The 25,494-nt window shown below is 37.9% G+C and overlaps 1 protein-coding gene across 7 annotated transcripts in view; it reads right to left on the bottom strand.

The window, feature by feature from the left end:
* DDR2 (discoidin domain receptor tyrosine kinase 2) overlaps positions 1–25,494 on the bottom strand; it is a 162,985-nt gene that overhangs the window by 43,131 nt on the left and 94,360 nt on the right. For all 7 annotated transcript variants that reach the window (XM_081307616.1, XM_081307619.1, XM_081307615.1 and 4 more), the window contains one exon: positions 6,265–6,367. In XM_081307616.1, the coding sequence (XP_081163742.1) occupies positions 6,265–6,367 (103 nt within the window). The remainder of the gene's footprint in view (positions 1–6,264; positions 6,368–25,494) is intronic.

Here is a 25,494-nt window from a genome sequence, read left to right as displayed (position 1 = left end):
TTTAAGAGGTGGGGCCAAGCAGGAAGACCTTAGGTCTTTGAGAACCCTGCCCTGAGAAAGAAGTCAAGTAATTTTCTCATAAACCCAATCATAGCTGGTTGTTATAAAAGCCTGAACCTAGCCCCACCTGCTCTCTGCTTTCCTGGTCAATTGCTCCTTCACATGCCATCCAACATGATGTGACGCAATGGAGAGGCCACTCACTAGAACTGAACCAAGGCAGGCTCCGTGCCCTTGAACCTCCAAGACCGTGAGTAAAACAAACTTTTTTTTCTTTATAAAGTTAGCCTATCATCTCAGGTATTTCATTATAACAGCAAATAGCTGATAAATACAGTAAGGTACGGGGATTTACCTAAAATCATAAAGCTAGGTAGTGACAGAGCTGAAACTAGCATCTAGACCTCTTGATTTCTATCATCATGGTCTAATCACCATGCCATGTGGTCATGACACCCTGCTGACAGCACACACTCTCCACACTGTCCACAGTGTGACTCCAATGGTTGAAGAACCTTGAAGTGAGAAAACAATATGGATGGAGGGCTCATGGAAACTTCCTGCCTATCTAAACCTAGTTCTGCTTCCAGGATGTATTGAAATATAATAGCAAAAGATATCTGCATCCTGGGGAGGAGGACAGGACATAGTATTTTGTTAGCACTGAGACAAGGCCTTTGATCATAAAGTATTTGGCACACACTGAGAATTCCAAAATTAGGTGTCTCCTATTTTTGATGCCACCCCAAATCCTCCTTTACTCTCATGATTCCTCATTGACAATCATCCCTATCCTATTTGTTTTCCTTTTGTGCCCATGAGCCTTTTCTTAAACTCAAATGATTTCCCTTACTCTTTCACCTGCTCTGGCAAATTTCTTTAACTCTAACTCACTGTCATAACTTAGTATTTCAACTATCAGGAAATTCGGCCTATTTGGATAGCACATGAACATAAATATATCATGTATCTTGATTCTATAGTATTCAAAGCCCTAGAGTTCTTCCAGCTATTAGAAAAGTTATTGGGCCAGACGCATGGCACACACTTGTAATCCCAGCAGCTCAGGAGGCTGAAACAGGAGGATCACGAGTTCAAAGCCAGCCTCAGCAATGGTGAGGTGCAAAGCAATTAGTGAGACCGTGGCTCTAAACAAAATACAAAAGAGGGCTGGGGATATGGCTCAGTGGTTGAGTGCCCCTAAGTTCAATCCTCGGTACTCACCTTCCCCCACCCACCGCCAAAAACAAAAAAGAAAAGTTATTGGTAAGCAGAAATGTGAAAAAGCAGTGATATGTGGCCCTAATTGCTCCAGTGCTTGGTCTCCATGGTAAACCAAAGACACTGACTGGCTCCTTATCTGTTTCTGCCAACATTGTTGGTCCTCTTGTAGACTATTAGCCTTTCCACATCAAAGCCTTGAGAAAACCTGAACTCAGAAGATTATAGTGAAAACCAAGAGGTCCAATAGGAACTTCAGTTGGTATGAATAGTGTGGTAATCTTCCAGCAATCTCACAATCAGGCTTCTGGCCCCTGCCCCTAATGACTGAAGAAAAGTGGAGCTCTGTCCTTTCTGGCATTAATTACAACTTACTGCCTACCTTTTATAAGCCAGGAATCTAGGCCTCGGAGTATTAAATGGCAGGGCACAAGCAAAGTTTTAAAGTATAAACAGGGAATTCAGCTGACTACTTTGGATGGAAAGATGTGTTTATTCACAAACGCACTTCAATACTTTCATCCTAAAGTGGTGAGACACAAGTATGAAATATCTGCTCTAGAGGATAGGAATGGAGTTTTAAAGTATAGTGTAAATAATTAATTTGGAATATAGAAGACTTTAGAATAGTGGAAAGACTATTGAAATCCACTATCTTCAAAACACAATATAGAATTAAGGAAAAGGAAGAAGAATCAGTGTTTATTAATCACACTCATGTGTTTAATGCTACATTAGGTACTTTACATATACTCTTTTAGACTTCATAACAACCTTTAAGGTGACTAGGGATAGATGATAGTGATAGAGTGAGGTTCAGAAAAACTAAAGATTTGTCCAAGCTTACCCATGTAGTAGGTAGCAGAGTCGAGATCCAAAGTTAGGTCTGGTAATATTTCCAAACATGCTTCTTGCCTTCACTTTATCTCTATGAATCTCACTTTCCTCATTTGTATAAGATCAGGTTAAATCAAATCTGATCATTCTAAGCTTTTTCTGGGACTGATCACAGAATCCTTTGGATATTCAATAATACTTAGAGATTTCTTTAGAAAATTGATTTTGCCTCCAAATGTTACATTTAGGATACAAGTTCACAGGCCCAATACCCCTACACAGCTGATTCGGGACTTTGAGTTTCCTCTACACTGACATTCTGTGAGACTCAACATCCACAGAAGCCAATACAGTACAGAGGTTAAGATCTGGATGAATCCAAATTCTGTCTCTTTGCTTCCTCTTTAAACTTCAGCAAGTTACCTAATGTTCATGGAACTCAATTTCTCCTCTGTAAAACTGGAATAATAATATTACCTACTCACAGATTATTATTAAGATTAAATTTATTTACATCCTTTACAATGGCACCAGGAATATATTAAATGTTCATTGAATATCAGTTGGGGCTTTCCTTTGAATTTTGCATTCTCTTTTTCCCTATTTGGCATAGCTAAGGGATCTCAAGGAGGCAGCTGAGTTTCTGTTTCCTGAGAGTAAGATCCTTTTACTGGCAGGAAGAACACCAGAGGCCACCATCAGGCCAAACTCCACAAACAAACATCCAAACAAGAAAGAGCCCATCTGAGCAGTGCCTAGCATTGCTCACTTAAAAGAAATTGAAGCAACAGATAATTAAACATTGCCTTCTTATTTCCCTACCAGGCCTCTGCTCAAACCATCACACACAAACACACACACCCCTCAGGCCTGAAACCAGTTCCACATTCTTATTAACAAATGAAACCATTTAAGTCCTCAGCACATCTCCAGGGACATAAATGATGAGAACTGAGAGAAACAAGAATGATTCTCCAATTTGGAAAAGTACAAAGATTACATAATATGTATCAGCACTGATGGAAGACAGGGGGTAGGGATAAAGAGTCAACTTGGTATAAAAGGGTACACAAGTATCCCCAGTGCTTTGGTTTCTTTGCAAGGCTGAGTTGTTCCTGAAGGATTTCTAGCTCCAATGTTCCTGAGCACAATAATAAGACTTAAATTTCTGATATGAACTCTATATTCTTCTGTTAGACTTACTCTATTTTTTTTTTAATCTCAGATTGTCCCTCAATCTTAATTACCTATCACTTCCTAAATGTACATTGAAAATTGCAGAAAGGAAACCATGAGGTTGCAGTAATGTATAGGATTTTTCAGAGAAAAAAAAATAGTTTATTTGTTCAAATCACTCCCTTAGGGGCCTGGTAGTGTGATGAAATGAACCTGGGACTGGAAGATAGGTAGCCTGGGTCCTTGCCCCCACATTACCATTAGATAATTCTGCAATCATGAACAAATCACTCATCTGCTCTGACTCCCATTTTCCCCATCTGTAAAATGAGAAAGAGAAACTTAGATGTCTCTAAGGTTCACTACAATATGAGTGGTCTAGGGTTCTAGTTGCCCATATGCTAAAAACTCACTGGAGTGTGGAACTGAGACTAGAACAAACAGCACAGTGGTGAACATGCTCGATGTGCAATTTGCAGCCAGGAGAACAGCTCGGCCTCTTCAGTTCTCAAACCCTGACTATCTTTACCACTCTTTTCACACTCTTTTCAATTTAGAAACATTTTGGACACAGGATATGTGTGATGGGGAACACCACCGACTCCCACCCCAATCTCTGAACTGGTAGCAAGTTGCCTGGCTTTTTTTGGGGGGGGTGGGGGGGAGGCAGGGAGTGTGGTGTGAAATCGGTGTCCCAGCACTACCCTACTCTGGCTCTGTGCCCTGGGTCCTAAATGTGAACGTCTGGCTTCCCTATTGGGGAGAAAGGGTGTTTCTTCCTTTCCCAAGCACAAGCAGGTGTCACAGGCCAAGTTGGGAGATGAAGGCCAGCTGTCTCTGTGCTCTTTACACAAAGCAGCTCTCTACTTGGCTGGCTGGGTCCCTGCAACTTCAGAGTCCTGGGCTTGATTTTTAAGATAATCAAATACTTCTCCTCATTCTCCTGCCTCGAAGAACATAAGGACCAGGATGTCCCTTTAACCATTGACACCCCCTGGAGGGAGGAAGTCCTTGTTAGCTAGACAAATAACTTCTAATGGCCCAGTATATTCTTGTACCTGGTTGCTGAGACTGAAGGCTTTCCTTTCCTGTAGATTTTCCCTTAGTTCATGATCAAGTCCAGCATCCCAGGCCCAAGTTGGAATTGAAGGGAAAGTTGACCCAAGGATGATGCAATTAAATAGGGAAGCAGCCCCTCTGGGTCTTTCACTCATCATCCTCCACCAGGCAGCCCCACCTATACCTCTCACATACATAGAGTTTCCACGTGAGGAGAGGCAAGCAAGCATTTTCACAAACGTACCCTTATGCTATGCAAGGGACAAAATGAAAGTGCCCTCAAGAATTTAATACAGCTACACAGAACATACGAGTTCTATATACTATATGGGATGGTAAATTGGTTAAAACACTTTGGAAAGCTCTTTGGCATTATGCAAGGTCATTATGCAAGATCACATGCTACGTATGACCCAGAAATTCTACTTCTAGATAGAAACCCAAGAAAACTGAGTGTATATCTCTACTACAAATTCTATATAAAAATCATGTTAGGAGCTTTATTCATAATGAGCCTAAATTATAAATATCCAAATCCCCATCTACAATACACTGGCTAAATGAATTATTCAAAGAAATATTATACAACAATGAGAATGAGCAGTCCCACAATAGCATGCAAAAATAGGATGAATTTCGTAAACAAAATGTTGAGTAAAAGAAGCCAGACATAGTGTATTTATGCATCATATGATTCCATTTACCTAAAGTGCAAAACTGGTAAAACTAATCTATGTTACTAGAAAGCAAGATAAGGTTAACCTTTGAGTCAAAATTGAGGGAAGAAAAGACTAGAAAAGAGTTTGAAGAAGGTCTTGAAGCTGCTGATAAAGTTCTGTTTCTTGATCTGGGTACTATTTACTTGAGTGTGTTTGGCATGTGAAATGTACCCAATTGAACACTTAAGATACATATACCTTTCTGTTTATGTTTGTGGAAGAATGAAAATAAATTACTCCAATTCTTCACCTACCCCAGAGATCAGTTCTTCACCCAGGACATATTTTGTGCTTTCCTACTCTGACTCTAGGCATGAACATGTGACTTATTTTGGCCAATGAGGTCTCAACAAAAGTGTTTTAAGCAGTGGCTTGAAAAACTTCTTGCACATTCCTGCTTGTTATTTTTGTTGTGCAATTTCCACGAAAAGATCTAAGCTAGTATTCTGCAAGACGAAACAGATCCCAGCCAAGTTGCTCCTACTCATTAGTGCCAAAGCCATCCTAAATGAGCCTAAACCAGCCAGATGACTTCTAGATGTGCATATGAACCATGAAAGAGTAAGAAAAGAATATTCCAACCAAGCCCAGCATAAACCATCAAACTATAAGTTCATGAGCAAAATAAGTGCTTATTTTAAGACACTGAACTATAGATGGGTTGTTAAGAAGCACTATTGTATAATAGACATATGATACAAATGAATACTTCAGGTCAAAGTTTAAAAATATGTGTAATACATAATACAGACACACAAATGAATTTTGTCTTAAAAGATTCCTCATACATATCTATTTTGAGGATGATCACACCCTGTAAGAAAGAGACCCTTCCTGAGATCCTGCAGGTCCAATGTTCTAAAAGCATAGAAGGACACCTAAGTAAAATCTAAGCCAGAGACAAACCGAAACAACAGATAAACCAACCCGCACAAATTCCCCAGGGAATCTAAAAATTATCTTCTTCTGTTTTTTCTAGAAGATGCAGAAGCAAATGTTTGCCTTTTCCACCTCCCATTTTTCAGAAATGCATGTGCTACACCCTACTCTATATATGAAAACTGTTTCATAGCATTCAACATGTGATATTACAGTAAGAGAAAGAGTATTATTTTCTGTTTCTTATTTGTCCATGTTTCACCATACAGTTGCCTTTTTGATTCCCTTAGCAGGGCTTTGCCCAAGATGAACATTGATGGACTTGACCATTCAAATGGTATTCTAGCCTATAGCTGGGCAGTGGTTGTGTTACCTGGATTAACCTGAGCTTTTGCAGAACTCAAGATGGGCAGCAGCAGGAGCAGCACCAAAGGCATTCTGGGAACCAAGATCATCTCAGAAGGTGGTGTTGGGTTCTGCAGTAAAGAAACAGTAAAAGGAGGAAAAAAATGAGTGAACATAATTATCACAGCTAACTTTGTGTTCTTGCAGTCTCTATTTCTATATTTAGAACTTCAAATTATAGACTTATGAATTGAATCCAACTAATCATCCAGTAATCACCTAATATAAAAATTTTCAAACTCCAAATGATCATACACTTACAGAATTAAAATTGGCAAAACTATGGTCAGGTGATAACATTTTACTAAGATAAGTGCAAATAATAAAATAAAACATATTTCTGGGGTTGTGAACTGATGTTTTCATAATTTCAATGTTGATTCCAATATTAAACAAGGAGAAACATTCAATAATTTTCATGTGTTTGCCTTTCAAAATGTGTAAGTTCCTGATTCATTAGCTCAGAAGTGTTAACTGGGATTGTATTTTTTCTAGTTTCCTCAGAATGACCATGTGATAATGGATTAGATATGGAGATACCAGTACAAACTCAGGTTTAAAGAGATACAGATAGTTACATATGGAAATATTTATAGGTATTTGTGTATACACAAGTTAATGTGTGTGTGTGTGTGTGTGTGTGTATATATGTATGTGTATATATATATATATATATATATATATATATATATATATATACACACATATACACCGCCTGCTCTATTAGCTGAGAGGAACTAAAGTAAATGACATCTTAGTAATGAGTATCCAGGAAACAACAAGCAAATCTAGTGCTTAAATCTTGGTTTCTGATACCATTATCCAATAAAAGGAATCAGTGTTCCTTAGAAAAATGGCTGATCCTAAAACTAGGACAGGAATTAGTCAAGATAACCTGGAGTATCTCTTATCTCTTAGTGCCAGAAATTGAGAAAGTACACCAAAAAAAATGATTAAAGTATATCAAAGAGTCAGAAGCCAAATGAAAGATTTCCCAATAGTCCAGTTGGAATAAAAATAAATATCCATGAGTTAATGGTGATGTAAATAAATGATTAAATAAGCAAATGTGGGAGAATTTGCATTTCCCATGAAAAAGGATTCCAAATAATTTATATAGTTAATCTACATTTAAGGAGTGGAGCATAGCTACGTCCTCCCCTTTGAATGTAAGCTGCAGATGGTTACTTTTATTTTTCTTCCAAAGGGCGCAGGGTGGAAAAAAGAATAACTTTTCAGTGTATAAATCTAACAAACATTACTTCAAGCCAGGTGTTCAGAGTCAATATCAACAATGGTGAGTCATATTGGTAGTATGTGTTCTTGACATGATATGACAAGAATGGCACTTGACTCTGTGTTCTTCCTCCCTAGAGACCATTACCACAGTCTAGGCATGAGAAAAACATTAGACAAATCCCAAATGAGGGATATTCTACAAAATTCCTGATGAGTAATCCTCAAAACTGTCAAGGTCATCAAAAGCAAGAAAGTCTGAGAAACTTTTACAGCTAAGGGAGCCTGAGGAGACAAGATTAAATGTAATGTAATGCAATATGTGATATCCTGGATGGAATCCCAGAACAGAGAAAAGACATTAGGAAAAACTGAGGAATTGGAATAAGTTATGGACATTAGTTAACAATAAAGTATCCACATCAAATCACTCATTTTGACAAATGTACTATACTAGAGGAATTGGAATAAGTTATGGACATTAGTTAACAATAAAGTATCCACATCAAATCACTCATTTTGACAAATGTACTATACTAAAATAAGATATTAATGATGGAGAAAGCTGAATGTGGGGTATACAGGAATTCTGTGTCCTATCTTTACAATGATTCTATAAATATATAACTGTTCTCAAATAAAATGCTTATTTTTTTAAAAAAAATTATCCCCTAAGTAACATTGATATTCAATCATACATTGGATTCACTGTTAGAAATCGAAGGCGCAACAAAATTGTAAAAGTTTCTTCAATCTAATGTATGAAATATGATATGTCAAGAGCTTTGTAATGTTGTGAACAACCAATAAAAAAAATTAAAATAAATAAATAAATAAATAAGAAATCCCTTTGAACTGAACTGATTCAATCCCTTTGAACTGAACTGATTTCATGGAGAAATCAGTAACTGAAGGACAGGTTGGATTATAATGGGGATTAAGTAAAAAAAGAAAATGGAATAGATAAGGATAAGGTATGTTTTCAGCCTACAGATTTTTTCTATGATGATTTCTAGACAATAGAATGATGACTCACCCAAAGTAGTAAATTAAAAACAAATTTAAAAAAGTCAGATATTCAAATGATTTTGTCTGAAAACAACGGTGCCAAAGCAAATGAAACTCAGAAGATGAATGTGGCCTTGTATGGGGCAGGGAATAAGTGGTCCACAGACCACAAAGACTAATAAACTGGGTTTCATTTCAATGTTTTGGATGTAATAAATAGGTGACTCAGTGTGTCTTGCCACTTACAACAGCAGGAATGCTATTTCCATAAATAAGTTCCCAAATATGCCCAGAAAAGAAAATGCATAGGCAGGTCTAGTAGACATTGATCTGGGCTATAGTCTAGCACTAGCTCAGGACCATGATATAGGATGTTCTTCTATAAAGTCTCAAGCTCATGTAAGTAGTCTTTCAGTTAGTGCTGAGTCTCAGAACTGCCTTGTCTAACCATACTCTTTTGCAGAAGAGTCCTACAATTCTCTACAATTCAGTAAATTAAAACATTAAAAAAGATACCAGGGAAGAATGGAGAGAGATTGATCAATGGGTACAAAGTTACAGGTAGATAGAAGCAAGAAGCTCTAGTGTGCTATTGCACATTGGCTGATAGACTACAATAATGTACTGTACATTTTAATAAGCTAGAAAAAAAGAATTTTGAAGTTTTTCCCCATAAAGAAATGGCAAATGTTTAAGGACATAGAAAAGTTGTCCTATTAATATGTACAATTTTCATGATTTTTTTTCTGTGTCAGTTTAATATAAATGAAAACAAAAATGAAAAAATATTTTAAAATGTGAAAAAAAGAAAGGTATGTATATGTGTAGCAAAGAAAAGAAAATTGAGAAATGTGATAGAGAGTGATTGAGAGCTATTCCAAAGGTCTCTCTGGGTATATGACTGACTGAGAAGTAGTTGAGCAGAACAAAGAAGAGAATAGGAAACCCAGAAAAACTTCATGAATAAATGAGAATTTATTATAGAATAAAAGGGATAATTAAAATCAGTGAAATTTTAGAGGATTTATTAGGCTTTTTAAAAGCAAGTAAAGGTACATCAGCCCACACACAAAAACAGAGTCCAAACTATAAAAATAGTACTACAAAAGTATTTCAATAAAACATGGGAGAATTTGCAATAAACTAAAAATTTTAAAAAGACCTGCATAAATAAGACATTGAATGCAAATTTCATAAATGAAAAGAAGAATAATTTTTCCATCAAAATTTGAAATTTCATTGAGACAAAAAGACATCATAATTTATCATACAAGCAACAAACAACATTAAATATTTGAAATTGTATAACAAAATAGCTTCTTACATAAATGATCTCTATAAATAATTTTAAGAGCCACCAGAAAATGGGCCAAATAAACAAAAAAACATTTTTACCAAAGGAGACAATATAATGCAGTAAATACCTAAAAGTTGTCCCTAGCAGTCAGAAAAACAACCATTAAAGCATGAATTAAATACCAGTCTTGACCATCAGATTGGCCGTTTCAAGTATAATATCTCACATTATTGATAATTGTCAATAATGTGGGGAAGTGCATACTTCCATGTTCTGCCATTGGGTATATAGACAATAATTTAAATAAAATGCATAAACATATCATCTATACACACTATTTATTATTGCTTAACCTAGAGAAAGACTCTGTGTACACAGTGAGGCATGTACAAAGAAGTGTTTTGTCACTTTTTTAAATAACAAAAATGGGGAAAATGCCTATTAATAATAGAATGCTATAAACTTTGATATATTCCCACTGTTAAATACTATGGAATAGTGAAAAAGAATGGATTAGAGCTGTATGTGGTTTCATGGTTTGATGTCCATGACATATTTTAGGTGAATAAGCAGAATGCAAGTTTTATGTAAAATACTTTTATGTATTTTTATGAATACACACAGAATTATATGTACTTAGAAGATATGAAAATTAAACACCATGCTGAAAGCAATGGTTCCCTCAGAAATGTAGTTGGGAAATGAACTGTAGCATTTGGCACCGGAGATGGTGAATGGTAATCAGAAGAGATCAGTCTTATTTGTAATGTTTTGATTTTTAACAAGGAAAATGCAATTCTTGTTTACTATCATTTATATCAGGTTTTTCTGGAAAAAATAAGAAAGAATTACTCCTGGGAGCAGGCTATCAGAATCTCAAGAGTGCTTTCCAAACAACTCTGTATATTCCAGAGTTGAAGGAGGTATTGTGGTGGGGGAACATATACCTCAAGTCATTTGTAGTATGGAGAGGTGGGGGTATTAATTAATACATCTAGCATGTGGATAGACTGAAAGCATAAAACAGTTGAGATGACTGATTATGTCTTTCTATTTTAGAATGCTTTGCACTTATTAGGTAAATTAAACTGCATTATGTCATTGAGCCTCACAACTGGTAGAGAGGAATTACTATGCCCCTTTTACAAAGTAGGAAAGTAAAATCATTTCGTGGACAAGTAAGGCAGTTTTGCTTGGTCTGGCTGCTGCTTCCTATTCATTGTGCTGACTATAGTTAGCTTCTTCACTATAGAAAAGCCAGACCGTAAGTTATTTAAAATCAGGGATCTAGCTTATCTCTATATCAAAATGAGATTAATTTTTATTTGCCTGGGTCATAAAGCTAGAAAGAGACCTAGTTAGCATTGATTCCAGTTCCTCTGGCCCCTAAGGTCAGTTTTTCTACTTCCACAAAATTTCCAAGGTGGCTCAGAGAGAATATGTACTTTGTAGTAAAGAACTCCCTTTCCTCTTCCATCAAAACCCTCTTCCTTTGCCAAGCTGGATGAACACTCCAAATTGACTCCAAAGGAAGCCATGGCCCAGGACCTCCCATAAACTTTACAAGATCTGATGGAAGATGATTGACTTTTCACGTTGGGACTGCCCACGCCAGAATCTGGACAGACCATGGGTCAAAGCTGTCAGAACACAAGGAAGTAAAATGGAAGATAAGGCAAAAAAATATGGCAGCCACACCTGGAATTTAGCAGCTCTCCAGGAATAAAAGAAACAACCAAAGAAACAAAATGTCTTCGAGATTCAACTTCTCACAAATTATCTCTGAACTTGGAAGAACTTCCAAAAGCCTCTCTTGGAAATATAATCAGGGTTTTTTTTTTTTAACAAAATGGCAGAATAGAGAAGATCACTTTCCTAGTTTCTTTGGAATGAAACTAAGAAAGCAGTCAGGCAGCTTCTCAGCAAGGTGAGAGGGAGAAATTTATTAGGAATAAATTCTGGACACTCAAAGAAGATCTGGGACTCAGGAAGTTGGTTACAGCCAAAAGGAGGGGACGAGGATGAGAGGAGGAGGGGAGGGGACGAGGATGAGAGGAGGAGAGGTGAGGTGATGGAGGAGGAGGAGGAGGAGGAGGAGGGGAAGGAGAAGAAATCCTTAACACCACTGCTACTGGTGGCAGCATCTGCTAATGCAATCCTCCCTGACACACACAAGAAAATAGTGGAGAGATAAGTCCATTAAAGAAAACAAGATTTTTTGGAGACCTGAAACATGTCTGGGTACAGAGAGATCAGAGATCAAATACTCTGCCCCACTAACCTGAAAGGTGTGCTGCACAATATCCTTGTGCAGGAAAGCAGCCACTTCTTTCCTGGCTGCTAGGGAGAACAGAGGAAGGAACCATGTGCAGGTGCAGTGCTGGAGCCAACAGCTGGGGGGACCCATTCCTGGCAATTGAGCTTGGCCTGAAAATCAGGCCCGGCAAACCCACACCTTAGAGCATAGAGGTTGTTTAAGTGACCAGGAGAAAATCCAGTATGGAGAGGGTTTTACCCAGGGCAATGCAGGTAGGGAAACCTACCATGCTTCTCCCCACCCACTCCAGCCCACCCATTTGAAAGATCAGCTGGGACAGATGTGCCTGGCTGGGAATTCTAAAGGAGGGTAGGGATTGATTGAGTTTATAGACTGAACGTGAGAGACCAGAAAACGCAGGGCCCATGAGTGACTGAGGAGTGCAAGGATTGGCACCTCCACCACATAGTGAAACCCAGGGGAGCTTTCCAGGGGCCAGTCTCCCAGCACCGACCAGAAAATGCTGGGCCTGGGAGGTGTGATGATTTAAAATATTCAGACCAATTACCATTCAACAGAGAACCGGAGCCTACCTATGCTAAAACCCTGCCTCCAGAAGCCCTGATTTCCTCTCACACTCCAGCTACCCCACCTTACTCAGCTGAGAAGGGAAGCCAAGAATCTTTTGATGTCCAACACAAACAATTCTTGAAGTTTTCACTAAGATCACTTTTTTTTTCTTTTTACTTTTCTCTGTTCAACTGTGACCTGAATGATACATGGACACATAAATATTCATGCTTCCTTTTACCCATTTCTAGCATTTTCTGAAGACAGTTTTTTTTTTTCTTGGATCATCATTTTAAGGACTAGGATGTTTGATTAGCATGTTTCGGGTTTTGTTCATGTATTCTTTTATTTATATTTATATTTTTTAATTTTTATTTTACACATATTTTTCTCTCAGTTATCAGTTTCCCTTGATTCTCTTTTTTAATTAATTTATTTTTATGTGGTGCTGAGGATCAAACCCCAGGCCTCACATATGCTAGACAAGCACTCTACCATTGAGCTACACCCAGACCATCTTCCTTTAATTTTAAGACTTTTATTTTCTCTCCTCCTCCCTCATAATCATCACATCCTACATCTCTTCTGTTCTCTCATTGTTCATCACTTAAAATTGTAAACTTACTGTTCTTACCATGAGCTATAACTGATGGTATCATTTCTGTTTACTGTGACAATTAACAATGTAAATGCCATAGCAGGAATTATTTGGTTTAATGCTGTAAATTGTTTGCATTGATTGTTATTATTACCTGTCTTCCCCAAAAAGGTGAGGTACTAAACACCTTCAGGGAAACTATAAGTCCTCAGGGTAGAAATTCTACTGCTTCAAAACCATACTGTTAGATGGGTAGACACACCAACAACATAAAAAAGAAAGGAGAAAAAAAAATCACCCCAAACAAAATAACATACTTCAATAACAGAATCCATTGACACTACAGTGGATGTCAGAGGAGTTTAGAATGTTCATAGTTAAACTAATCTACAATGTAAAGGATGATGTAAAGGAGTGATATTGGGAGGAAATGCAGGGAGTGAAAGGTCACTTCAACAAAGAGAAGAAATTCTGGAAAAAATCAAACAGAAATCCTTGAAATGAAGGAATCAATAAACCAAATTAAAAATTCATTGGAAAGCATCACTAGCAGACTAGACCACTTAGAAGACAAAGTTTCAGGCGATGAAGACAAAACATATAATCTTGAAAATAAAGTTGACTATGGAGAAGAGATGTTAAAAAACCATGAACAGAACTTCCAAGAAATACAGGATAACATAAAAAGACCAAATTTAAGATTTATCAGGATAGATGGAAGCTCAGAGATACAAACCAAAGAAATGCACAATCATTTCAATGAAATAATATCAGAAAATTTCCTGAACCTAAAAAAATGGAATGGAAAATCAAAATAGGAGGCATATAGAATCCCAAATATTACAAAATTATAACAGACCACACAAAGGCACACTATTATGAAAATGCCTAACATACAGAATAGGAATAGAATTTTAAAAGCTACCAGAAAAAAAAAATGACAGGTCACATTTAGAGGAAAATGAATCCAGATCTCAGATGATTTCTTAACTCAGACCCTCAAAGCTAGGAGGTCTTGGAATAATATATATCAAGCTCTGAAAGAAAATGGATGCCAACCCAGCAAAATTAAGCTTCAGAACTGACGATAATTTAAAAACCTCTATGATTAAAAAAAAAGTTAAAAGAATTCACAACTAGAAAGCTGGCACTAGAAAACATACTCAAAATATTTCATGAACAAAAAATAAAACGTAAAAATGAAAAGAAGCAAAGGGAGAAACTACAGAAGAACGGTGAATCAAATGAGAAACTAATTTAATTTTTAAATAAATAAATCAAAATGACAGGAAATGAAAATAATTTCTCAAATAGCATTGAGTGTAGATGGTCTAAACTCAAAAACCAAAGAGACAGACTAGCAGATTAGATTAAAAAACAAGACTCCACAATATGCTGTCTCCAACAGACTCACCTAATAGGCAAAGACATCCACAGACTGAAGATAAAAGGATGGGGAAACACATATCATTTACATGGATCTCGTAAAGAAGCAGGGGTTTCTATCCTCAAATGAGATAACTGGACTTCAAGATCAGAAGAGACAAAGAAGGTCATTTCATACTATTTAAGGAAATTATTCAACAACAAAACATAACATCCTAAATATCTATGCCACAAACAATAGAGCATCTACATACATCAAACAAACCCTTTTAAATTTCAAGAATCAAATAGACCACAACACTATAATTCTGGGTGACTTTACCATGACTCTCTCATCACTGAATAAACCATTCAAACGAAAACTAAACATAGAAGCTATAAAACTAAAAACACAATTAATAATTTAGACTCGACAGACACATATAAAAATGTTCATTCACCAATAACTGAATAAACATTTTCTCAGCAGCACATGAATCCTTTTCTAAAATAGATCATATCTTAGGCCACAAAGCAACTCTTAACAAGTACAAAAAAAAATAGAGATAATACCTTGCTTTCTATCAGATCATAATGGAATGAAATTAGAAATCAACAATAAAATAAAAAATAGAAGTGACTCTAACACCTGAAGACTAAATAATACACTATTAAATAACCAATAGATAGCAGAAGAAATCTGGGATGAAATTTTAAAAATAATACTTAGAGGTGAATAAGAATACCTGCCGGGTTTCTGTTCGCAACTAAGAGGCTCGGGGGTCACTCCAGTTAAACTGGGTTAATTGGGCTGCGCAAAATAACCACACAAGAGACACAAATACCTTTTTCTTGGGGGTCGCTGTGATGGCTCCTCTGACCTTAAGGGTCCGAAGAAAGAGAGAGAGAGCTAGAGCACACGCTGACCCCTTTTATTGAGGAGAAGCTATTCAAATGAGGCAAGGGGTCAGGTTTCAGGGGGCTGAGTCTATCTTCATGATGTCCACTGTCAGCAGGTTGACTGACACCTGGGTAGGCCACACCCAAGGGCACAGTAAGAGTAGGGGACACACACAAGGCACTTCCATGGAAGATTCTATCCTAAACAGGGCAAGGGGTCATTTTACAAAGGAACAGGTGAGCGTAGCTTCACCCATGGGGCTGTAGCAAGACATACCCATGCACAAGACACCAACCCTCAAACCCAAGAAGGTTGGGGAAAGCTCTGCCACATTTCTGTGACTGAGCACCTCAGCACTCAGCCGGGGAATGTGACTCAGTCAAGTGCAAGGTTGGTCTCCCACAAATACCAACACCACATATCAAAATCTCTGGGACACCATGAAGGCAGTTCAAAGAGGAAAGTAAACTGCACAGAGCTCATTCATTAAAAGAATAGGAAAGTCACCAAATAATAAATTAACATAACATCTCAAAGCCCTAGAAGAAGAACAAATCAACAAGAAAGCTACAGAATACACGAAACAAATGAAATCAGAGCCAAAATCAATGAAATTGAAACATACAAAAAACAATTTTTTTTCAAAAAAAAAAACAAAACAAAACAAAAACTTGGTTCTTTGAAAAAATAAATAAAATTGATAAACCTTTAACCAAGCTAACAATAGAAAGAGAGGAAAAACTCAAATTACTAAAATTTGTGATAAAAAATAAATATCACCACAGACACTACTAAAATATAGACAATAATCAGAAACTATTTTAAAAATCTATATTCTGAGAAATTGGAAAATATTGAAAACATCAACAAATTTCTAGACATATGACCTACTTAAATTGAATCAGAAAGACATATAAAATTTAAACAGATCAATTTTAAGCAATGAAATTGAAGATGCCCTCAAAAGCCTATGAAGAAAGAACTAGATGGATTTTCAGCCAAGTTCTACCAGATCTTCAAAGAACTAACAAAGAATAATTTGATTCTCCTCAAATTATTTCATTAAATGGAAAAGGTGGAAAACCTTCCAAACTCATTCCATGAAGCTAGTATCAGCCTGATACCAAAAACAGACAAAGACAGCTCAAGGAAAGAAAACCTCAGACCAATATTCCTGATGAACATAGATGCAGAAATTCTTGGTAAAATGCTGGCAAGTTGCATACAAAAACATATTAATAAGATACTGCACTGTGATCAAGTGGGGTTCAACATATGGGATCAAGGTTGGTTCAACATACAGAAATCAATAAATGTAATTGACCATGTCAATAGACTTACAGACAAGAAGCATTCCCCCTAAAAACAGGAACAAGACAGAGATTTCCTCTTTCACCACTTCTATTCAACATAGTACTTGAAACTCTAGCCAGAGCAATTAGACAGAAGACAGAAATTAAAGGGATACGAATGGGAAGAGAAGAACTCAAACTATTCCTATTTGCCGACGACATGATTCTATATTTAGAAGAACCAAAAACCTCCACCAGAAAACTTGTAGAACTCATAAACAAATTCAGCAAAGTAGCAGGATATAAAATTAAAATTCATAAATCAATTGCATTCCTATGCACCAATGATGAATCTGCTGAAAGAGAAATTAGAAAAACTATACCATTCATAATAGCCTCAAAAAACAATAAAATAAAGTAACTGGGAACCAATCTAACAAAAAAGGTGAAAGACCTCTACAATGAAAACTATAGAATACTAAAGGTAGAAATTGAAGAAGACCTTAGAAGATGAAAAGATCTCCCGTGTCCCCTGATACAATTAATATTGTCAAAATGTTCATATTACCAAAAGCACTATACAGATTTAATGTAATTCCTATTAAAATTCCAATGACTTTCTTCATAGAAATAGATAAAGCAGTCGTGAAATTCATTTGAAAAAATAAGAGGCCCAGAATAGCCAGAGCAATCCTTTGTGAGAAAAGTAAAGCTGGAGGCATCACAATACCAGACCTTAAACTATACTACAGAGATACAGTAACAAAAACAGCATGGTATTGGCACCAAAACAGATCTGAAGACCAATGGAAAAGAATAGAATACACACAGAGACAAACTCACATAAATACAGTTATCTCCTACTAAACAAAGGCACCATAAACATACATTGGAGAAAAGAGAGCCTCTTCAACAAATGGTGCTGAGAAAACTGGAAATCCATATGTAGTAGAATGAAGTTGAACCCTAATCTCTTATGCTGCAAAAAAAAAAACTCAAATCAATCGAAGACCTAGGCATTAAACCAGAGACCCAGCACCAACTAGAGGGCCCAACTCTCCATTATGTCAGCTTAGAAACTGACTTCCTCAACAAAACTCCTGAAGCATAAAAGTAAAATCAAGAACCAAGAAGTGAGATGGTAACGATGTAAAGCTTCTTTACAACAAAGAAACAATCAAGAGAGAGAGCCTACCAAATGGGAGAGAATGATTGCCACATGCACCTCAGATAATTAATCTCCAGGATATACCAAGAACTTAAAAATCTTAACACACACACACACACACACACACAAAAAATAACCTAATCAGCAAAGGAACTAAACAGGTACTTCTCAGAAGAAGAAATATGATCAGATAACAAATATATCTAGCAATTATAGATATGCAAGTTAAAACTACACTAAGATTCCATCTCACTTCAGTCAGAATGGCAATTTTCAAGACTACAAGTAACACCCATTATGGTGGTGCACACCTGTAATTACAGCAGCTCAGGAGGCTAAGGCAGGAGGATTGCGAGTTTTAAGCCAGCCTCCACAACTTACTGAGGCCCTAAGTAAGTCAGCAAGAACCTATCTCTAAATAAGATATACAAATAGTCTGGGAATGTGACTCAGTAGCTAAGTGCCCCTCATTCAATATCCAGTACCAAAATAAATAAATAAAAGTAACTATAAATGTTGGTAAGGATGTAGGGAAAAAAGTACACTCATACATTGCTGGTGGGACTGCAAATTGGTACAACCACTCTGAAAAGCAGTATAGAGATTCCTCAGAAAAGTTGGAATTGAACCACCATTTGACCCCATTTTCCCACTCCCCGGTTTAGACCCAAAGGACTTAAAATCAGCATACTACAGTGACACATCCACATCAATGTTTATAGTACCTCAATTCACAATAGTTAAGCTATGGAACCAACCTAGGTGCACTTCAACAGATGAATGAATAAAGAAAACATGGTGTATATACACAGTGGAATATTTCTCAGTCATAAAGAAGAATGAAATTATGGCATTTTTCTGGAAATGGATGGAGTATCATACTAAGTGAAATAAGTAAATCCCCAAAAATCAAAGGGCTGAATGTTCTCTATGAATGTTCATACTAACATACAATAAGGGGGGTAGAACAGAAGATCATTGGATTAGGCAAAGGGGAATGAAGGGAAGGCAGGGGTGATGGGAATAGGAAAGGCAGTAGAATGAATTGGACAGAACTCTCCTATGTTCATACATGAATACACAACCATTGAAACTCCACATCATGTACAACTGCAAGAATGGAATCCTATTTAGAATAAGTTACACTCCATGTGCTTGACATATTATACCTACATGGAGTATAACATAAAAAAAATTAAGTATAACTTATATAAAATTTTTTTAAAAGAAATACAATCAGGGCCACACCATGGTGAAAGCTTGCGTCACCAGCATATCTGCCTAACCCTGTATTGTTCCATGGGGGGCTCTCACTGAAAGGCTCGCTCCTGGTCATTCCTAAATATCCTGCAGCTCTAGGTTATATACCTCTGAGATCATGCTCCTCTTTACCAACTGCCTGTAATAGAGCAAGGAATCTGGAAGGACAGTGTGGAAATTATTTTTTGAGCCATATGGAGATAAGGTGAGCAGAAAGTTAGGATATCTCTCACACCTGGTTCACATGTTCAGGAATCTTAGAGTAAGGTCCAGTTCTCTGCACTGGTGATAATAGCAGCCCTTTAGAAGTCCAAGATATAAGACCCACTGCAATGTCTATTTTTCACTATAGAACTGATAATAAAATATCATTATGACAAATTTGAAAACTTAACTGTAATAGTTAACATTTACTTGGAAAAATAGCTCCATCATTCCTACCCCTGTGACCATATGGAACCCATGGCATCTTTTGCTCTAACAAAATGGAAAGTTTGAGTAGCTCTGTTCTTCCCGAGCCCCCTTAGAATAACCATAACTCACAGAGAGCACAGTGCTTTTCCCCCCAAGTCTGAATATCAGCAAAACTGTCTTTTGCTCTGAAGCAGAACCAGAGGCATATCCCACTTTAAGAAAAGTCTGAATTTACCAAACTCATAAATCATGAAATGTTTACCCACATGACAGAACAGTTCTTTGCAAAAAATGTTCAATGTTGCTCCGGTGATTCTGAATAAGAAATCCCACAGAGTACATTTAAAATAACACTTGGTATGAAAAAATGTTCCATCTACTTACCAAACTCATAAATCATTAAGTGTGTAGCCACATTACAAAATAATTCTCCACTTTACAAAAGGATCCAGTGCTGTGGGTCTTCCAATAGCAAATCCTTTCAATACATCCAAAATGTGATTCAGTGCATCAAAATCCAGTTTATACCCAACTTTTCAGGAATATGGCTGCTGTACAAAGCAGGGAACATCTGATTTGGCAGCTGGCCATTCTTCCCAGACAGTCTGTCTTCCCAGATCCTAAAGCAAGGGACAATCTGAGGTGACCCTGACTTTGCTAAAAAAAAAAATAAAATAAAAATTCACAGATTTCCTTCAGGGATGTTGATATTGACAATGACCACAAAGGAAATGCTGGCCCCTCCTGGAAAATCGGCTATGGGCTAAAATCCAGGACCCTCCACCGAAATCTAGATAAAATTTCCCTGCAAGAAAGGATGGTGCCCTGGAAAGGCTGGAGTGAGAGTGGAGGTAAGAAAAAGGGACTAGGGTCAAGTTGGAGCAAGCACACAATGTATGTGTGTGTGTGTCATTACTCTATCTATGGCACTTATATGTATGTGGAACGTTAATGTTTGGTAAAGACAATGAATCTCACACACTTTAGGGCCATATATTTAATCCAGAGCCCATTCAGGGCATTCAAAACTTATTTTTCTCTCTGCTGAGTCATTTTCATTTCAAATTCAACAAACAAAGAGCAATCTTTGGAGTGTTTCATATTCAGAAAACAAATATGCAGAAATGACCTTGGTTTTGGCAAGAGATGGGCCCCCAAACACACATACACACACAAACAACGCCATCCCAAACATTCTCATGTTTTATCTTGATTCCTAGGGATTTGCTGAAGTTTTCCTCACTCTCAAATTTCCTCTGGGAGTCCCCAACCTCGTGCTTCTCAATCTGCTAACTCCTCAGCACTGAGCCAAGGCCCTAGAATAGCCCAGTCAGTCAGTGTTTAAGGACACAGCATGTATACTCAGTGACCTGGGGTGACCCACACTGCCTAGAGTGGAATGGAACAGCCATCTCTGTTTCTGCCTTTGTTAGGACAGTACACTGTTTCTTTCTGCCTGGGTCTTTTCGTCTGTAAAATGGAGACAACTAGAGTTTGTAAAAGAATGAGGTAGAGAAAGAGCCAATAGCCTCCTCCTTCCATTGCTTTTCTTCTAGAAAGAGGAGCAGATGCTGAGCACAATCGATATCAGAGGAGACACCCTTCTTCCAGGGCAGAAAGGAGCCACTGGACAGGGCAGAAAGGAGCCACTGGACAGTGTGAAATTGCTTTCTTTCCTTTACATATTCTACTCAGAGTTTCCAATCTAATGTATTCATGGCACTACAAGGAGATAGAAGGAGTGTAAATTCAAAGTGAAGGCAGTGCATTTTCCCAAACATAGAACTGGATGCTAAAAATTCTACAATCCAGTATCCCTCCGCCTGCCAAGATCTTGGGCAAGACCTTGATGAACTCTATCAGTCCCTGGCTCTTTGAACTTTTTCCTCCCCTTTCTAATTTCCAAACAGCTGAAAATTATCTTGCTGATAGATAATCCTGCATTCAACCATTTTCTTTTCCCATCTCAACTTCATCCCAGGCTCCTCAGTCCTCTGAAGCACGGGCTGGTGAGCAGAAGCTGTCTGTCTACATTATGGGGCACAGGAAGGTCAGCAGGATGAACTATGGTCAGAGGGCCTAGAAAGTAATCAAAGAAGCATGCTAATCCTCAAAATCAAAGAACCACAACAGTGAAAGCTCAAAGGGTCCTGAGACCTCTTCTTTCCCAACCCCTCTTGAGTTGGAGGCAAAGAAAGGGAGACAGCCCCCAGACCACATGACTTCTCCAGGGGCAATTGCTGGTCAGAAGCAGAGACAGGCCTCTGATCATCTAGTCTAGCAGGCATTCTCTTATCATTCTTCCTCTTCTGGCCCAACCGCCTGTTTTTCTTTCCTAAAATTCAGAGCTACACATACATTCTTTAGGTCCTGACTGCTTCAGATAACTGTTTTCCTGAAGCCAGAGGGAAGTTACTAGGAAAAATTCTATGGTCGTTTTAAAATGTGTCAACAAATTTTTTGACTCTCTCCCACTGAGACATTGGGTCTAATTTCCCTTTCCTTGGATATAGGCTAAACTAACTCCCCTCTAACAAAATGAATGGTGTGAAAGGGACCACATGAAAACTCAGAGGTTAAGTCCTAAAAGATGCTCCACTTCCACCTGACTCTCTGTCCTAGGATTATTGTCCTGGAAACCCAGCTACCCTGCCATGAGAACACTCAGGCCACAAGGAAAAGCCACAAGTAGATGTTTTGGCTAATAAACAGACAGTGGAATCTCCTTTCACATTTGTGGGTGAGAAAGAATTTGAGACCATAGCTCCTCTCTGCCTGCAACCGCACGGCAGACCCTGTGTAAGAACAGCCTAGCAGAGCCCAATCACTTCAAAGTATGAGAGATAATAATAACTGATCATGGTTGTTTTAAGTCACAAATTTACAACAGATGATTTATTATACAGCAAGATTTAACTGGAACAAGTTCCTTGAGTAAGAAATAGCCTACCACAAACCTAAGTACTGATTTATGAATGTTGTCTAGTGTTTTAATTCATCACCAATCTGGCTGTTGCCTTGGAGCCTAGAATGAGGACTTAGGCCATATGGTAAATGCAAAATGGGAAATAATGTCCATCAAAGGATGCCGCTCTCTCCTTAATCCTGAGAGTGAGTTTAAAGACAAATGATATCTAAGTATAAGATGTCTTTCCCTTGAGAGCTCACTGGTGAATCCTGAAGCCACATCTGACTCAATTTTCAACACTTCCTTTGGCCCCTGGTTCCCCTCATTCAATGTGCTGCCTCCTACTTGCCTTACTCTCTTTCTGAATCACCTTTTCTGAAACCAAAACTGGTTTTGAGTTCTGTTCTCATCTATCAATAGCTGTAGGGACTAGGCACACACCTGAACCTTGACACCTCTGTTTCCTCATCTGTAAAAATGAGGGTAATTATGGAACTTGCTCCACAGGAATGTTAAGGATAACACATAAGAGTGCTTGGAACAAGTTTATGGTGACATATACCTGTAATCTCAATGATTTGAGAGGCTGAGGCAGGAGGACTGCAATTTTAAGACCAGCCTCAGCAACTTAGCAAGGCCCTAAACAACTTAGCAAGACTCTGTCTCAAAATTAAAAAAAAAAAAAACCATTTAATAAAGGCCTGCGAATGTGACTAAGTGGTTAAGTGCCCCCTGGGTTCAATACCCAGTACCAAAAAATGATAAAAGGCTTAGGACAGTGTCTAACTCACAAATATTAGCATTTATTTGTCTTTTTATTTTACTTTTCTGTGCCTGACATTGTTTCCTCAACAAATTTGCCAGCTAGGTGCCAAAAAGCATGCTTCCCCCAGCCATGTATTTATTTTTATGTCAATTAATACCTATATAGTAGATGCTCAGAGAATACCTGGAGGTTGACAGGTCATTTAAATTGTAATAAAATTTTTAAAAAACTACAATACAAACTCCTTGTCTTTGACCAGCACACTAAATTTTGCTGGATGCAGCCTATGAGTGATACATTTCTGAGGAAAGACACTTGGGCTTCAGCAATCATGAAAGATGCATGAGCTTAACTCCGAACCAGAATAGCAGAAGTCAGCCTAGGGCTGAGAAAAACTGGATGGTGACCACATCATACTACATGACCCAGTGCTGTTCTATCCCTGCATGTGAAGGTGCACACACCACAAAAGCCTGCCAACCCAGCTTCCCAAAGTCACAAGGGCCAAGAGCTTATTTTGATGATGCCATTCCACTAACACTACCCTACCTTGGAGTATCTACAGCTGTACTGCCTCTTAAGAAGACATGGCTCCGTGTTACGCTGCTTATTTTGTGTCCAGGCCAAGTCAACGTGGGCTTGAAGCATCTCTGAGACACAAATTCTATTTCATTCAGCTACAGGAAACACTGAAGTGATTATGTGAAATTGCAATGAACCTTACTTCCTGATCCCTGTGGTAGGCCCTCTAATTAGAGACTCTTAGACCCACCTTCTCAGGCACCAGCCAGGATATGCCCTTTTGGCAGAGCCATGTCTGTCCCTTAACATGTTCAAGACCCAGGTAATCAGGGCTTATCCTAGTGATTTGCCACAAAGAGGAGAACCCCCACCTTCTCTGAGACTATTAGCTAAAGAAGAAAGAGAGGATTTCTCCTCTTGGTCCTTTGTAACCATATTCTGTAGTGATAACTTCAGCAACATTACAGGTCAGCTACTTCTAAAATAGAAACGAATTAGTCTCTGGGTGGAGGTACATGTTTCTATAGATCCGGGAAGTATAAGAAAGATAGAAGTATAAAATGATGAAATGGGATACAAAGGACAGATAGCAGAGTGCCTAGAAGATAATAAGTTCTATTAGCATTATTTTATTCATAGTATTATTATTAATAGAATAATGTAGAGGAAGAGAAGAAGATCAATAATCAGGTGGCATCTATGTACTGGACATGGACTGTGAGCCCAGCACAGGTCAGGTCATTTAAGAGCAATACAACCACAAAAAGAAATTAGTTCTTTGGTTGTTTGTTTTGTTGACCAGGAGGAGATTTAAATGACTGGTACTATGAATATTTGGAATAACAAGCAAGACAATCAGGTGGGCAATCAATTTTATGTCAGGTCATGGCCCAGGGATGGTGCAATGGAGCATGAAATCTACATGTGGACTTGAATGAACCACAGACTTTAGGAAAGATCAAGAGGAAAAACTATGAAACAGGGAATCATTAAAAATTGCAAAGTTTCAACATCCTAGCCAAGGAAAAGGGCTTGAAGGAAGTCCTTCAAGGTTGAGACAGAAAAAAATTGAATTTTAATTGGCCGGCTTGCTCCCCATCCCTACTGAGTTGACACACCTGTAGATCCTCTCATAGACAGAAGGCTCCAAAGTCTTAGCAAAAACAGTTCTAAACCTAACCTTCCCATTTCCCTCCGGCTTTAAGGGATGCTAACGCAAAGTGGAAGAGGGGGTACAATATATCTATTGACCTGGGAATAAATATAAGAAAAAGACTCTAGACCCTCAGGATCAGATCCTTGGCCTAACCCCAGTGTCTGAAAACCTCATTCTGCAGCTGGGTTAGGCCCAAGTGTCTGAGATTCCTTACCTGGTCCCTACCTCTTCTTCCAAGCAAGTCACTCCCTCAGCACTTGCAGCTCCTACAATCCTCGCCAAAATAATAATATCATTTATCAAAAGGAGTTCAGACTCTAATCCTTTCAATTTCATGGGTCCTTCACAAAGCTGGCTGGACATTCTCTTCTATTTTACTTTAACCAGCAGCCTCTGGATGAAGCAGTGAAGACAACATAAATTGATTTAAGGTTATTAAACATCTACAGCCTCCATCTCCATTCGGGAAGTCTCCCCTGA

The sequence above is a fragment of the Spermophilus citellus genome (assembly GCF_964194105.1).
Source record: "Spermophilus citellus genome assembly, chromosome: 9".
Taxonomy (NCBI): Eukaryota; Metazoa; Chordata; class Mammalia; order Rodentia; family Sciuridae; genus Spermophilus; species Spermophilus citellus.
Note: the sequence above shows the minus strand (reverse complement) of the source record. Positions and strands in the feature narration are given on the sequence as shown.